General features: G+C 45.1%; 1 protein-coding gene and 1 long non-coding RNA gene across 3 annotated transcripts in view; one reads left to right on the top strand and one right to left on the bottom strand.

Annotated features, from left to right (window-relative positions):
• LOC109322966 overlaps positions 1–188 on the top strand; it is a 481-nt gene extending 293 nt beyond the window's left edge. Inside the window, exon 2 of the long non-coding RNA XR_002104519.1 lies at positions 34–188. This is a non-coding gene — a long non-coding RNA (uncharacterized LOC109322966). The remainder of the gene's footprint in view (positions 1–33) is intronic.
• The window catches only part of ATIC (5-aminoimidazole-4-carboxamide ribonucleotide formyltransferase/IMP cyclohydrolase), a 42,338-nt gene extending 28,336 nt beyond the window's left edge, over positions 1–14,002 (bottom strand). Inside the window, exons 1-5 of one of the 2 annotated variants that reach the window (XM_019554276.1) lie at positions 13,929–14,002; positions 10,092–10,218; positions 7,093–7,169; positions 5,941–6,007; positions 1,088–1,176 (exon numbers count right to left, since the gene is read on the bottom strand). In XM_019554276.1, the coding sequence (XP_019409821.1) occupies positions 1,088–1,176; positions 5,941–6,007; positions 7,093–7,169; positions 10,092–10,218; positions 13,929–13,950 (382 nt within the window). In that variant the 5' untranslated portion in view covers positions 13,951–14,002. Of the gene's footprint in view, positions 1–1,087; positions 1,177–5,940; positions 6,008–7,092; positions 7,170–10,091; positions 10,219–13,747; positions 13,785–13,928 lie in introns of those variants that run through there. The other variant, XM_019554277.1, reaches the window with a different exon arrangement.
• Positions 14,003–17,201: the final 3,199 nt, after the last annotated feature.

Below are 17,201 nucleotides of genomic sequence, written 5' to 3'. Positions count from 1 at the left end.
CGGCGGGGCAGGCGGGGTGGTGCCGGGGCCGAGGTTCAAAGACTCGTGCGTCTCGAGGGGTCCGCGCAGGCGGCCACGGGGAGGTTGGCCGAGGGAGGGCGGGCACGTGCGGACGTGCCCGCGCCCTCGGCGCTCCCTGCCCGCGCGGCCCCCGGGACGGAGAGGGGTTCCACCTTGCCTCCCTCTCCGCAGAGGGGCCCGGAAGGCCGTTGCCTGTGGGCTGCAGCTCCCTCGCCTCCGTTGTCTCGTTGCCCGTCCCGTCCCTCCAAACCCCCCGTCCTATCACCATCACCCCCGCTGCACCCTCGGGTGGGACGAGGGCAAGCCAAGGGGAGCGGAAGAGGTAACTTACAGATGACCTGTGCTGTTCAGAAACATTTCCGGTCCACTTCTGGATCCACTAGGGAGTGTGCTGGGGGGACCCTTCTGCTCAACGACTGGTGCCTCCTGAGTCTGGTGGGGGTACCCGGGGTCCCCCTGCAGCCAACTGCCAAGCCAGAGGGGGCCCCCCAGCATGCTTCCTGGCAGTACTTCCAGTCTATTGCCAAGCACACGGGGGAGCCCCCACTGCACTCCTGTGGGTCACTCCACCATCGCAGCATTCACAAGCAACACCTGCTACCTCAAGGTATGTAGAAAAAATATATAAAGCTGTGTCTGTGGCCAAATTGCTGATTTTCCGAATCAGCGTTGAATCTTCAGATTTGGATTTGGCCAAATCAAACTGGGAACAGTGATCTGAATCAATGACTTGAATCACTGCCAAATCTGAAACGAACAGGGCCCGTTTCACACAACCCTAATAATTACCATAATAATCTGCTAGGTGGATGTGACGCCTTGAATGAACTGCATCATAAATAGGATATAATCCAGTCATAGATGGGACACGATCATAGATCACCACCACTGCTGGAGACTTTTATAAATGGATGCGGTCTTCCAGCAAGTCACAGTGCACCCAATGCACTGTATCAGCTATTGCTTTTGCCATAGCCACAGAGCATCTAACAGCAAACTATACAGCCAGAGCTCTAAGGTCATCCCCCAGCGAAACATCTGTTCTTATAGTTTTCCTTTGACTCACCAATGTCAATTTTTTCAACTGCTTCCTCCACAGTCACATCTGGAGAAGAGACAGTCTTTACAAAGGGATACAAGTTACAAACCACAACTCTAAAAAGTGGAAGAGAAAGCCTGGGTCACTCATCATCAAGAAGTAACATAGTTAAGTCTGACTTAATCATTCACTCAGAACTATTGTTGTTCTTTCAGCATGCTGGCCTTTCCAAGATAAATCAAGACTTTTCCTTTCAGCATAAAATCCTGCATACAAGCTGATCTCTCAAAAGGACTAAGAGAGATAAAGGGTGGACACTGGTAATTTAAAGTTATGTTACAATGATTAGACTAGTACAGGGCTGTCCAACTGGTGGCCTTTAGGCCAGGCTCTGCTCCTCCCACCGCTCTCACAGCTTCCCCCACCCATCTCCAGCTTCCACTACCTGATCCTGCCTCTGGGGGTAGAGCTGAGGGAGCCCACAGCCTCATAGACCCAGGGACCCTGTCCAGTGCAGCATGGGGTGCTGGCATGGTACAGCAGGGCACCTGCTGCATGGCATAGTGGGAGGGGCCTATACGGCACAGCATGAAGTGTACGGGAGTGTCAAGATGATGCAATAAGGGAGTGCAAATGGTGTGGGATGTGTGCCTGCGGTGTGCATGTGGGAGGGGAGGGGGAGCACAGCACAGTGCAGCAAGGGACAGGTGTTTTGAGGTGCTTAACATGAGATACTTTAAATGGTCTTTATTCCATGAGTAGCTAGCACTGTGAAAAATCAGGATCCTCCAAAACATCTCCACGTCAAGCACCCAAGATCAATAGTCAATTAAAAATAATTAATCCAACATAATCTAAATTCTTAGATTCATAGAGTCAGAAGGGACCTCAGTGGACCATCTAGTACCACCCCCTGCCCCTGGCAGGCAAGAAAAGAGTCACCAACCCTGGGGTCACGTGATCCAGGTCAGGTGCCTGTCCAGTCTCCTCTTGAAAACCCTCATGAACGGGGCGAGTACCACCTCCCTTGGGAGCCCATTCCAGATTCTGGCACCCCTGACCATGAAGAACTTCTCCTAATGTCCAGCCTAAGCCTTCTCTCTAGTAGCTTATGGCCATTGTTCCTTGTCATTCCAGGGGGTGCCCTGGTGAACAAATCATCACCTACTTCTTGTTGCTCTCCCCCTATGAATTTGTACACCACCACAAGGTCCCCTCTCAGCCTTCTCTTGGAGAGGCTGAAAAGGTTAAGGTCCCTTAGCCTTTCCCTCGTAGGGCCTTCCCTGCAGGTCTCTAATCAGGCGTGTGGCTCTTTGGACCCTCTCCAGGTTGTCTGCATCCTGCTTGAACTGCAGCATCCAGAACTGGACACAGTACTCCAGCTGCGGTCTGACCAGAGCCATGTAGAGAGGGAGAATCACCTCCCTGGACCTGTTTGTGAAGCACATACGGATGCACAACAAGGTGCAATTGACTCTGCCGACCACTTCATCACATTGGCGTCTCATGTTCATTCTGGAGTCAACAGCGACTCCAAGATCTTCTTCTGCCTCAGTGGAGCTGAGAAGGTCACCCCCCAGCCTGTAGGCATGATGGCAGTTCTTCCTCGCTAGATGCAGCACCTCGCACTTGTCCTTATTGAATTGCATCCTGCTGCTCTCTGCCCACTTCCCCAACCTGTCTAAGTCAGCCTGGATCTGGTTCCTCCTCTCCAGGGTGTTAGCTTCACACCGTAATTTTGTGTCATCTGCAAATTTGGACAGGGTGCTTCCCACCCCCTTGTCCAGATCGCTGATGAAGATGTTGAACAGCACAGGCCCCAGAACTGAGCCCTGAGGGACTCCACTGCCCACATCTTTCCAGGTTGACACCAATCTGACTGCTAAAAGCCCATGTTGGTTACTCCTCCACATCACATTAGCCAGCAGATGTGCTTCTTGATAATATTTTCTAGGATTTTCCCTGGCATAGAAGTAAGTAAGTGACTGGTCTAGTTCCCCAGGTCCTCCTTCCTTAAACACTGGGGTGACGTTAGCCCTTTTCCAATCCTCTGGAACCTGACCCAAGCGCCATAAGCACTCATATATCCTTGCTAGTGGATCAGCTATGACCCCCACTAATTCCTTCATTACCCATGGGTGGAGTTCCTCTGGCCCTGGTGATGTGAATACGTCCAGTCCCTCCAAGTGTCTTTTTACCGCGTCAGCACTGACCATTGATTGGCTGATGTTCCCTTCGTTGGTGTCCATGATATATGTTGAGGGTTTGTCTAGATTTCCATTTAAGAAGACAGAGGCAAAAAACTCATTGAAGAGCTCTGTCTTGTCCCTGCTATCTATCACTAAGCCCCACTGCCCATCCCGTATGGGTCCTAGGCTACCCCACACCCTTTTTTTGCTCCTGACATTCCTAAAGGAGGACTTTTTATTGTCCTTAATCCCTGATGCTAGCCTGAGTTCTAGAGTTGCCTTGGCCTTCCTGACCGACTCCCTGTGAGTGTGGGCAAAGAAAAATACTCCCCTTTGCTAGCTACCCCCTGCTTCTTTTTCCTGTGCGCCTCTTTTTTTTGTCCTTAAGGTATCTTGGATGCCCCTGGTTAGCCAAAGGGGCTTCCTGGCCCCCTTATCCCCTTTCCTCTGCCATGGGATTGACTTACTCTGAGCCCAAAGAATGGTTTCCTTGAGGAATTCCCCAAACTATCCATGAGCAGGAAGTTACATACTTTCACTTTCTCAAGTACTGACAATATGATATCCAGAAAGTCATTAAACCCCAATACTGCATATCCAGAGTTCCCTTTTTTATAAACCCAATTGCCCATTACAGTGGTTGCATTTTAGAAACCCTTCAGCAAGCCTTTCTGGGGCTTGAATAGGGGCTTTTTCCCATCTCAAGGCAAGGTGGATTCTATAAAAAATAACTTCCAGATATAATTAGGTAAAGGGTCCATCTATTCATTATTATGTCTCCAGCAATACTCCATAATGCATAAGGTAACAATCCCTCTTGCCATAAATGCACCTAGTGTAACATACAAGTGGTAGGAAAGGGAAGAAATCAATCTTTACATTCTGATGCAAATAGCTTAACTCTAAAGCATGAATGAATTGCGTCAATTTGTTATCTGGACTTGTCATTATACAAGTGTAAGCTGTCACAAAGGTAACTTGCCACAATATATATTCAGCCACAGCAGCAAGTTCCACAGGAGGACAGAGTCATGTGCACCTGAGATGAACTACTGTTTAGTACTCCCTGATCTTCCTGTGACATGATGAAATCAATGCAAGGGCCTGCTTAGTTTTCACCAAAACCTTTATATCCCTTCTGTCTCCAGTTTTGTTGCAACTCATTTACCGCATCCCATTCACTCAGGCCATGACTTCTTTTCTAGCCATCTTTGCTGCTAAGTCACTGAGATGTTTCACAGTCTCCACAGAGAGTAAGATCCCAAGCTGGTGTAAACTTACAGAGCTTCATTGACTTCCTTGTCACTAACATTAGCTATGCAAATCAAGGTAGTAAATACAATTGCTTATCACCTTCACCGCATAACTGAATTCAACAGAGCAGAAGACAGGAATCTGCACCTTTTAAAGTAAAATAATCAAATCAGATCTACTACCCCAGATAAGGCTGCACCCCCTGCTCACCCAAACACAGAACAGGGAACACCTTTTCTTCCCCTTTCAATCAAAGCAAACCTCAGCAATCATGCCCTGTACTGCCATCACCACAGACAATTATGGTTATAGTTTTTTAAATTCCACGATTCCAAACTTAGTCCAAAACCAACTGATGCAGACATGTGGTACTCCAAATTTTCAACCCATGGACTGGATTTGCAGTGCCAGGTTGATCCATAGGCCAGATCCAGTGTGCAGCGCTGGCCCAGCCTGGGCCCAATTCAGCCACCTAGAAATAGGATGACAGAGCCGGGATCCAATCCAGCTGCGCAGGACTGGGGGCCCATGCAGCCACATGGGACTTGGAAATTTGGCATTTAGGGAGCAGTGGCAGCATTAACTGCCACCACTCCCCCACTGCCAAATTTCGAGACATATATGGAGCCTTGTGGACAAACAATGCTTCCTCCCAAGCCAGTCAATCTTACTGAAGCAGAACCACTCATTTTAAACTGGCGATATGTCAAAGAATAGAAGCAGTATAATCAGTTAAGGTTGATCAGTGCTTTGAAGTGACTAATTCCAGAACTACCCTGGGTAAAGATAAAAATATTTTAATGCAGACCACAGAAACCTGCAGGAATCCATGTGACTTAGTTTTTTGTTTTCATGTGATTCAGCCTATTGAGATCTGGTGATGATACCCAAAAACAGTGATTTTCTTCCTATAATGTGGCCTGTAATCTTTGTGTGTATCTATTATGTTTGAATTTCAACATAAGTTCATGGATTAAATAGAATTGCACAAATTTCAAAAGGCATGTTTATTAAGCAAGCATTTCAAAATCAAAGTAATTGTCTGATCAGCCCCCTTGAACCAATTCCAGTAGAATTGCACCTGCTTGGACAGGTCTGAACTTGGCTCTGAAAGGAATATGCAAGGTCATATTACATGCAAGGTCATGAGCATTATGCTCATCAGAAGGTCAAACTCTTGCATTTTGTCGAAATTTAATGGTGCTCCCCCACTGTTAAAACCTAACTAACTAACAAGCCATTTTGGCTATATTTCTAGCCATGACACATCTGCCAAAAATATTTTATTTCATCAGTGTAATCCAGCAGGGAACAAAACAAAAACATAAACTGGCATTTTCTTGCAAATTCCCAGGCACTTGCTCACTCACTCCTCAGCATTTTCTGATTTGTTCCTAATGATTTCCGATCAACCGCGCTATGTTTTTGGTAGCTCACCTTACAAGGCTGAAATCCTGTTTGTCCATATCAGCTTTATCTTCTGGTATGCTGCGAGCCAGTATTCCTAGTTATAACAACAAGGATTGTTTCACAAAGTTCTTCTTTGGAAAAAAAATCTCAGCATTTTTCTTCAGTGCATGTGCTCCCTCACAGTTTCCCTCCACAAAGATGATCCACTTACGTTTAAGACTCAACCTCTGCACCAAAATCCCATTTCAGTTGCTTCCTGGACCGGATGCTCAAGTTGCTTGCTAACAATTTTTTTCAGTGTTAAATTCTAAAGCACCCCAAGGGCTGAACAGAAAATCTGAAAACTGCACTAAATAAGCAGCCAATTGATAACTTCAACCATGGAACTGTCATTAAAGTTTCTGGGGCATAGGCGAAGAAGAAAAAGCTCCTTGCCACTCCTTACCCCAAAATAAATAAACCATATGTAATAAGTGAAGTGGTAATAAATAAGTTGTGCCTTGGGTAATAAGATACAGCTGACTAACTGATAAATAGGAAATGAGGGAGAGAAAAATGCAACTGATTGTCTAGTCCAGCAGTTCCCAATCTGTGCTACGGGTACCACCAGTGGTATGTGTTAACAGACTTATTATAATTACTTTATATGACAAAAATTTGCTGGTGATACTTAAGATAGAACTAAAAAGTTTGCTGGTGGTACTTTACTTTGTATCATTTTAAATTGGCGGTGAGCAATCAGTCAGAGTTTGGAAACCACTGGTCTAGTCTACAGCAACTGGGAGAGTACAAGTCAAACATGGACAGCATTTGGAGCCCTTTCGAAAGGGGGGCATTTCAGAAGGGCAGCAGAAAAATGTCAGTGTTATAGTAACCTAGGGAGGAAGTCACAACACCCACCTTCTACTGAAACCTAGGCTGATGTGCTTGTCATGCAGCTAACTATTATGCCCCTTCTTCATGGGAAAAGCCCATCAGTGGAGACAGTGGCCAGGGTATATGCAAGATCCTTTCAATATTTCTTTGACCCCACGAACTCTCTCTTCCTAGCTTGTTACTAGGATGAGATCAGAGATTTCTATCCTCATTCTCTGATCCTATTAGCCAAGCCCCTAAAATGCCATTTGACAAACCATCCCTGATTTCTGTTCGGATGGAAGCATGTCAGCAGCAACTTACCAGCATGGACTGCAGGATGAAGGGTTTTCACGCGCCCCCCTAACATTTCAGGAAATCCAGTCAGATCAGACACATCTCTGTGCCGAGAGAAGAAAGAACATCACCATGACTGTTCTATACTTGTGATACTTCTATGCTTGCTGGTCAACTTAATGTATCAAGTTCAAAATTCATTATCTGCATTAAGGGCCCAATCTAGTCCCATATAAAGGAACAGGAGTTCTACTGCCTTCAATGGTAGAACAGACCCTAAGGTTAGACCTTGACAGTTTTGAGCTTAAAGGGATGCCCTTACATTAGGAAGACTAAAAAGTACACATAGCAGCTTTATTTTGGTCTGTGTGTGAAACTTGGGACATCTCCAATAGCAGATGAAAAAGAAAGATTCTTATACATTTCAATACCTTGAATGCACCTAAGGATGAAGCCAATGAAAAGCAGCTATGTCTAGTTACTTATCACATAGCTCAGGTTTTTCCAGTTCCTAACAGCTGCTAGGTATTTCAGGGACAGGGAGTCACTGCAACTATGCTGTAGGTTAAAGAAGATATGATTTTTTGTTCTGTTAAGCCTGCTGTGACTGACAGTAACTAGCAAAATGTTACTAGGAATAGCCAATTATTTGCAGAAACATGGCAGGAATGCTCATGTAACTGATTTCTCAGTTAAATTCCTGATATGTAACTGGTTTCCTATATTTAACTAGACACTGACCTACATTTTATAGAAAAAACTACATTTAACACAGAAGAAAGAGAGAAAGAACACAGCTCTCTGCCTGTAACAGTCCAGCGGACATTCCACCAAAAACCTTATTAGGCATCAGTTGCTTTCCCCGTGAACAGAAACAAAGCATGCATTCTCCTACTCAAATTAAATTGAACTTCAATTATTTTGTCAATGAGAGCACGTGGTGAAATAAGCAAAATCAGCAAAAGTTGAGTTAACGTGACCACTATCCTCACAGATAGAAACTATGACTTTTTCTTAAAGTAACTCTTTATCCTGGAAGATGCAGAGTAGAGAAGCTGCACAAGTTGGGAAATTAAAGTTTCAGAAGACAAATTAAAATGACAGCATATCTGCCAAATAAAGATGCTTTTCTAGAGGCAGCATTTTAGATATTATTCCTCAGCTCAGACTCACAAAAGTTCAAGGCATGAAACACCATTCAAGCTGTTGGAGACTTGTAAATATGGTCCCATGGTATAGCAAAGGAAAATTGTCCTACATTATACCCAAAACACTTGGAGTAAAGAAAAGCAACCCTTTTAAATTAGACACTAAGGCCGCATCCAGACTAACAGGGGCATGCGCTTGCAATGGCACAAACAATGTGCTTGTCCCGTTTAACCGGACTCCATATACTGGGGGGTGGAGCTGGTTAAGGTGCAATGTGCTTCACGCAGGGGAGCAGGCAGCCCTGGCTGGCTGCCTTCGTCTCAGTGTGCCTCAGAGCCAGTGTGCCTCAGAGCAGGGACTCCACCTTGGAGTAGCTGGTGTGCCTCAGCCCAGGGCTCCCCCAACTCGTGCATGCTATTTGATGTGCTTTACAATGTTTTTTTTTTTTCCCCGGGGTGGGGTGGGGGGTGTTTGCTACCAGGAAATCCTCGTAGCAAATTTTGCCCCCATGCTGCAAATTAGCAGTGCTGCACAGTTTAAGGTGCAACGCATATAGTCTGTGGGCTACACCAAGGTTTGTGGTGCCACAAACTGCACATGCCTGCATGTGTGGACACAGTCTAAAGGGTCATGGATTAGTTCTTGTTGAACCTAGTCAGATGCCTCCATGGCATCGCTCCAGAAAGAAACAAATGTAGACTCTATACATTTAATTTCTAGGATAAATGGACACGCAGCCTGAAAGATCTTTTGTAATACCGGTGGCATTTGGGAAACACTGGAGCAGACTAAAGAGGTTAAAGAGTCTCTGATTTCTCCCCTCCCCACTCTTAGCACTGAGGAGAAAAGGTTTTGCTGAAGATTTCTGGATGAACTAAGGGAATTATCATTCTCTGTGGGTGGGATTTTAAAATCATCCACATGACTTAGGAACACAAACAGCATTGACTTTCAACAAGGCTTGATCGCCAACAAGCCATTTTTGAAAATCCGACTCTATTAAGCAGCTCAAAACATGTCATTCCCAACTGATGCTCTACAAATACACTTAGTCCCTACCCCAAACACCTACAAACAGGTCTCATAAATACAGTATTTAAAAAAAATAGATGTCTGTTTTTTTACATCAAGAAATAATCCAGGTAAACTCTTAAGGATTCAGTGTTCCCCTCCTGTAAAATGTAGCTTTAATTCTGCTCCTGTTTTAATTTTAAAAATTGGGAAATAATAAATCTGCTTTTCACTTCCTTCAGCTCATGACTGCTCAGAGTCAGAAGAAACAGTAAAAAGGGAGGGAGAGATTCTCATGACTGTGTGCCCTGCTCTGACCTTCACTGCTGTCATGGCTAGAGAGAGGGTTCAGAGAAGTGGAGCTGAACACTCAACAAGCGGGGAACAGGGAAATTTGGAGGCACCATAAATACCCACAGGTTGCCCCACGCAGTCATCCAGCATATTCTTTCTTGCATGCCATTGGAAATGTTCTTAAAACAAAGAATCTCCAAATCTATTATATTCTTGCTGTCCCACGAACAGAGATCAATACGGGGCTGCCTGCATGCATGAGTGTTAGAGCCAGGTTTCAGAATTTAAAACAACATATTGTCTCATATAAAACACCTGGAGCAAAGGCAAACCACAAAACATCTGGAATGTAGGTACCTTTTCTTCCCCCCAGTCACTATACAAAAGTACTTGTACCAATATACTCTAGTCAGTCTGCTCCCAGTCAAGGAGCAAGACTTAGATTTTTGCTGGTATTGAATTATATTTTCTTCCCTCAGTTTAGAAGTGATATGATCAAATGATTTAAAAGTCTTCAAAACATTTGACAGAGTTTTGTCTGGGATTTATACAAGCGCAATTAGAGTTCTTACCTGACCTGCAGACCACCATCCCTAAGGGATTTGGCTGTTCCTCCAGAGGCAACTAATCCCAAACCAAGAGAACCGAGACATTTTGCAAATTCTACCAGGCCAGTCTTGTCCGAGACGCTGAAGAGGGCTGGAAAGGGAAAAAAAACATGAAAATTCTGGTAGTGTAAAAGCAATGTTGTAGCCATGGTGGTCCAGAAATGATGTCGGGGGTGAAGGTTTCTTAAGACGATATCTTTTATTGGATCAATGATGTAGCTGAGATAAAGATAGATAAGCTTTTGGATTTAAGACATTCTTCCTCGGGTCTCAAATTCTGGTACACACAGGTGGCTGTTTCTTTGGAGGCTGCATATACACAACTAACCACATGAGATTTTCCCTCGTTTACTTAAAACTACCAAAAAAAAAAAAAAAAAAAATCAGTCCTGTAGAAATCAAGGTATTCAGATTTGAAAGTATGTTACTAAAGAATCTAACATTGGACATGGACACACAGCACGGTTGCTACATTATGATTTATCCTGGATTTTACTTAGCAGTAAAATACAACCAGCTTTCCCAAGCCACCTGTCTGCAGCAGGCGTTATTAGAACACCTGGTCACCAAGGAGTGGTGGAGTTGGTTTGCACCGAACAAAGGGTTCTCTGGAATGAAAGTAGAAAGCAGACACAAGATGGTACACTGATGTAACTTACACCTGTATATAGTTAATCTTGACTTTCCTAGGAATACCTTTACCCACGGTAGAGTGGCTTACCCTGACTACACATCATATCTTTACTTCATTTCTACCCCAGAATAACGCCAAAATACTCTGGAGTAATTGTTTTGTGTGTCTGCATTCAGTAGCATTAAATACCAGCCTACACTTCTGGGCCATTGTGTCTCCTACCAACGTGCTGGACTGCAACTCAGGAGACACAGGTTCTACTCCCAGTTCTATGACTAGTCTGCAAGGTGAGCTTTGGCAAAATATATTGGTCTGTCCCACAGTTCCTTTATCTGCAAAATCCTGTTCCTTTGCTATGCCCACCATACCACAGCACAACAAATAGGCCCGCTCCTTTGCAACATCCTTTGAAATGAGTCATCTTCTTCTTCTCACGTCCCTGTCATAAACTTTGAAATGAGTTAATGAATAACATGAGGGCTAGATAATAAAGGAGAGCAGCATTTGAATACCCATCAGGAAAATCAGCATTATTAAATCTGGTTGGAGACTGAGTGTCCAGATCCCATAGGCCAGGGATGCCCAAATCATCTAGCCCTGCAAACGTGATCATTAGGCTGTGTCATCTGGCCTGGAAGTCTGGAAATCTGGTGGTAGAACAAGCAGCAGCAGTGTTAATTGCCATTGCTTCAGGAGGTGGAGTGATTCACATGGCTACAGCTCCACTGCTGCCAAATTTCTGAGCCTGTGGGGTGCCCTGCAGGCCGGAGGACATGCGTCCATGGGTCACATCTGGCCTGTGGGCCTTATCCTGGTCACCCCTGCCATGGGCAATTCTGAAGAGCTCAAGCAGAATATTTTTCACTTAGGTCAGCAACAAAAGTATTGGTTTCAACAATAGTAACTTAAGTAGCAAGGAAGAGAAATTCCCTTTGTTGCAGGAATTACTGAGGAAAAAAAGTCTATGGCCTATGCTGTGCAGGAGGTCACACTAAATGATTACAATCGTTCTCTCTAGCATTTCTAATATAGAAATCTATTAGTTTCACTCCAGAGTTTCTGGCTTCTCTCTTCTGCTGTAATTTAAACCTTTACATAACCAGGTCTGACATTTTAACCAAGGAAAACCAAGCTTTGCTTCCATGGTCTGCAAGGATTTAACAAATACCTCACAACAGTGATCTCTATCTACTGATAAACTTACCAAGAGGTAAATGTGGATACCAATGTAGGGTGTTCTTACCTACCCTCCTCAACAATGCAGCCTAATGGCTCCAACCAACCCTAGTTCAGAGATCCAGAAAACCAACATAGTAAGTTACACGCATAAACATAAACTCGTAAACATTACGCATATCAAATTTACAGGCACAAGAGTCTGCAAGATTGGAGCCTTTACTTGCCCACAGTAAGAAGGGAAGTGGTTACTGTCTTGCTAGCTGGATTCATCAAACTGTAAAACCGTAACAGGGCCATGCACAGATAAAACCAATGCTCATCGATGCTTGCCTTGCTCTATTGTTCGATATGTGAAGCACCTTGATACATAAAGAAACTGATAGCTACCTTCAGTTTATGCCGGGCAACCAAAAGCTGAGACATTTAAGTGACTTGATTCCCACAGCCAACCAGTGTCAGAAATAAAGCACCCAGAAAGGTTCTAATGTTATCCCACCTGCCCTTACGTCACAGGTTTTAACCAAGGCCGCTCACACAGTTGAAGATACCCAGGGAGAACCCTGCATCCACAAACAAAACTGACGGTGGCACACAGGCCAGCATCCCTTCCAAGGGCTCAGAAGAAAATCAGTGAACAAGTAATAAGGGGTGTGAAGGCAGAAAATGAAGGGGTTTGTATTTGCTGCTTTGAAGGTGATATCATCTGTCACGTGCCTACATAAAGAATGGGATCTATTTATCTTTATTCCTTCATGTTCTGAGCCACGTCTACTTCCACGTCTGACAAACTAACTTTTTAAAACTACTGCTCACCCAACCAGCCATGCAGAGCAGGCTGGATTCTGCCATGGTCTTGTCTTGACACAATTATTAACTAAAGCCGTGATGTGGCAACGATCTTGCACAGACAGAATTGGGGCCTGTTATCTGGCTGCAATGCACTCTTACAGGTGTTGCTGAAAGGGCTGGAGTGAACCACAGCCTGACGGCCAGATCCCAGGCTGTGACTGCAAGTGCAGCCCATGGAAAAGGCCCACTTTTGTGAAGCAAGGGGCTTTGAGACAGAGCTCAGAAGCACCCCTTTGAACAACAGCATTTGAGAAGATGGGCTGAGCCGAGGCGGTGCAGATCATGAGCACTTGGGTGTAAAATGCAACTTATAGCAGACCCCTACACACACTCTAATGACTAAGCGCCATTCCTCCAACAAGCTGCATCGACTTTCAAGGAGGCTTGATTCCCAACACGCTGCTCCTGAAAATCCCACTTTAGTAAGAGGCTCAAAACATGTCACCCCCACCTGCATCAGGCACTGCACAAATACATGCTAAGACCCAGTCCCTACTCCAAACAGCTGCACCACATGGTATAAAAACACAGTCAAAAGAAGACGTCTTTGTTCCCCCCCCCCATCAAGAAATCAGCCGGCAAACTCCTTGGGATTCAGCGCCCCTCCAGTTATAGGCAGCTTTTATCCCGCTCCCATCTGCAGTTTCCAAGTTGTTTCTCAGAGCTAAACTTTGATGAAGACTTAGGAAAGAAGGAAGTTCAGGATTGGACTGGGTGAGCTCCTGAGGCCCCTTTCAACCCCGATTCCCTGTTGCTTTTCTCTTCCTTCCACTCAGGACTGGTTGGAAACAGGGCACTGGGCCTGGCTGCCTGCAAATGAAGCCCAGCCCCTGCTGTTTTATGTTCAGGGTATCTCGTACTCCCATAGTTGATTTATTTTGTGGCCTCTCCCTGCTCAGAAGGGAAAGCAAGCCTGGAGGGGGGGGGGGGTCTATTGTCCCGAGTTCCCAGCACTCACCCGTCCCCTTCAGCCCACCCATCCCACAGGGACATCACGTATGGTGCGGGCTTCTCCTTGGAGCCCACCTGGGAGGCTGCACCAAGCACCCCCCGCCCCCCAACTAAGTTTTCCGGCAGAGCCAGGCGCGCGCCCGGCAGTGCCGCGAGGCTGGGAGCCGGGGCCGCGGGGGGAGCGTTACCCAGCTCCTGCCCTGTAGCCATGGTGCGCGACGGCCCGACCCCTGCTGCCGCCGCCGCTGCGCCCGGGGAGGAGGGAGAGGGGGCGGGGGCGACCTGCACACATACCCGGGCACCACGTGGGGGGCGGCTCTGGGGGCCGGGGGAGGGGCTGGGCGAGCATGCTGGGAGCTGGGCAGGCAGCCCCCCACCCCACCCCCGGCCTGGCGCCGAGTACCTACGACTTTGGAGCTAGGGGCGGCTCCACAAAGGGCAAGGGGCGGGGGAGTTGTAAAGGCAAGCCGGGAGCAGGCGGGCTTTTCTCCAGTTCTTGTTGCAGCTGAGCGGGGAAAGCCCTTCCTTTCCCCCCATGGCAGATCAGTGGCTGCTCCTAGTCGTTTGGCGGGCATCAAAGGCCCAGGAGCGGAGCAGCTGCCAGGTGTAGTGAGCCTGAGGCCCGCCGGCAGCTGCCACGCGTGCGTGAGGCAGTCCCGCAGCCGCGGGAAACGTTGCCCTCCACAGGTGCCCTGGCGCGGGAGCAAAGTACCCCGTTTTCTCGACTGAGTTGCTCCCTCAGCGTTGTGGCTGGTGAAGGTTGGGGGATCACTGAACTAGATGATGCTTTCCACCTTATAGGCACTGACTAAAGGGTATCTGGCTATCTATCTATCTATCTATCCATCTATCCTTTAATGTCTATAATAGTACCTATGTGTGTAAATGTGTGTGTGTGTGTGTGTGTGTGTGTGTGTGTGTGTGTGTGTGTAGGTACTAAAATATATCTATCTATAGATAGATACTGGTACCTATAAGGTGGAAGGCATCATCTAGTTCAGTGATCCCCTAACCTTCACTAGCCACAACACTGAGGGAGCAACTCCAGTGTATCCTTTAGTACCTATAATAGTGTCTGTATGGTAGAAGGCATCATCTTGTCTCTCGGATATAGATATCTAGATCTAACCATCTGTAGGTGTTTGCAGTATCACTGTCACATAGTTACTGAAAGAGTTCACATTGTAAATGAACCGAGAACTGCCAGCTACAGATAGATAGATATCCATAGCTGCCAGCTATATATAGATAGATAGATCTATCCTAGAGACAAGGTGATGCCTTCTACCTTAGGCACTGTGTCCTTTAGTGCCTATAACAGTGTTTCCCAACCAGTGTGCCATCAGAAATAAACAGGTGTGCTATGGAATTTTGCCATGGCAATGAGCTACAAGAAGTATGAGACTGGGGGATGTCTTAACAGGTGTGCCACGGAAAATTTTTATTAATGTAAGTGTGCCTTGGGCTGGAAAAGGGTGGGAAACACTGGCCTATAATAGTGCCTGTAAGGTGGAAGGCATCATCTAGTTCAGGGATCCCTTCACCTTACAGGCACCTATAGGCACTAGAGGAAATATTCTGTTCCTTGCAGACCTCTCTCTGGCACTTAGCTGCAGAATATATGTCTATGCTTTGGGTATGCTTTTGAAAGCTTGAAATGGCAGGAACGTTGCTTTTTTCTTTAAAAAGTAGGAGTGTAAAACAAAAAATTAAGGCTACAGTGCCCTTTTAACTCTTAAGAATGGGGGAAAAAATGTGACAGCCAACTCTGTGTGTTGGCATAACTGGCAGTTCTCAGTTCATTTACAGTGTGAACTCTTTTAGTGACTGTGACCATGATACTGCAAACATTTCCTTTAACCGTGCAGGTTAGTCCCTCTGGCTATATAGGCTACATGCCAGCATTAAGTATGTACTTTTGCTTCTGGGAAAGTAAAATGTAATCAGCTACAGTCCACAAGTTGGCTGGTGCAGCCTACTAACTTTAACATTTAACCTGGTTAAACTGTTTAGCACTGAGAAGGCCTGATTCTCTGTGGTGTCACAGTTTCAGCAGTGCAAACAGCGTAACCTGTTCTGATATGGTAGCATATTCCACCCACTTATGCTACAACAGCTGTGGTGGTAACTGCACATAAAGATTCAAGACAAGGCTCAAAGTTAGCTTGCTTGCCTGTTGTTGGGTTGGGTTTATTTTGGGGGCAAGGGGCTAAAAAAAATCACCTTTTCAGTTTACTCAGGCAATTGTAAATAGTTTTCAAATGAATAGCAGACTATATCAGATACACATCCTTTTGTAAAATTAAAGAAACAGAAAGCACACGTGGTATATTGCTCAACAAAGCCATGGCCGGAATGATCTAGTTGGGTCCTACTTTGAGCAAGGAGTTGAACTAGATGACCTCCTAAGGTCCCTTCCATCCCTAGTTTTCTATGATTCTGTGAAAAAGTAATACGTTATAAAGGAAGTGTAAGGACAGGTCACATGAAAAGAGCATTTATGGATTCCATCAATGTAAATGATGTAATTTGCTTTTAGTTCATCTTAAAAAGCCCCAGTTGCCAGAATCAAGAATTCCCATGATTCCCAGTGTTCATTTTTTACAAAAACTTCTGTACCTTGTTTGCAGAGAAAAGCTGGAAAACAAAAAAGCAAGTGAATTCTAAAGACTCCAAAAACTGTAAGGCAAATAAAAATAACCTAAAATTTAGCATTTGTGGGGACTATCATTATTTGCAAACTCTTGAAGTTGGCAGTATAATCTATATAAGAGAGTCAAGCAAAAGATAGTATAATGCCCTAAAATTCTGTGTACACTGATTACTCTTGCAGCAGTCTGTGAGATACAGTGATAACTTTTTGTTCAGAAGACTGGTGTTCAAATGAAACAATACTAAATGGTACAGGAGTGCTGTCATTAAAAATATATACTTTAGAGAATAACAGTTGCACAGTGCACAAAACTGTATATTTAGGATGGGTTTTGGGGACAATTAGTGAATATAAAAATGGAAAATTCTACAAAGCTGAGCACGTTTATCCAAGTTTGTAAATAAATGAGAGAGTTTTTTAGATAGTACATTAGACCATAGCAAAAAGGCCAGATGTGTTAGAAAAACAGGATATTACATATTATTACAAAACCTGCACGTGATCATGCACTCATGCAATAATAATAACCAACATGCTCAGAAGGACAGAGGTGATACAGCTTATAAACAAATGTTTAAGGGGACACTGTTATCCTATTGGATAGAATTTGTTTTTTCTGATAGTCAAACAGTTTGTCTTTCAGGGCATGTTACAAAGTCTCTGTTTATTTAGGCTTTGCTTGATGGGGTGGTTGGAAGTGGGGCTGAGTTCATTCTGTGGCTCACCAGTGTCCTTCTAAATGGACATGATACTTGATTTTTGTGTTGTAGTATAGCTGTGTTTTAACCAAGCATATGGATTTATGTGC

This window comes from Crocodylus porosus, unplaced genomic scaffold (assembly GCF_001723895.1).
Source record: "Crocodylus porosus isolate Cpor-Errol unplaced genomic scaffold, CroPor_comp1, whole genome shotgun sequence".
In the NCBI taxonomy this organism is placed as follows: Eukaryota; Metazoa; Chordata; order Crocodylia; family Crocodylidae; genus Crocodylus; species Crocodylus porosus.
Note: the sequence above shows the minus strand (reverse complement) of the source record. Positions and strands in the feature narration are given on the sequence as shown.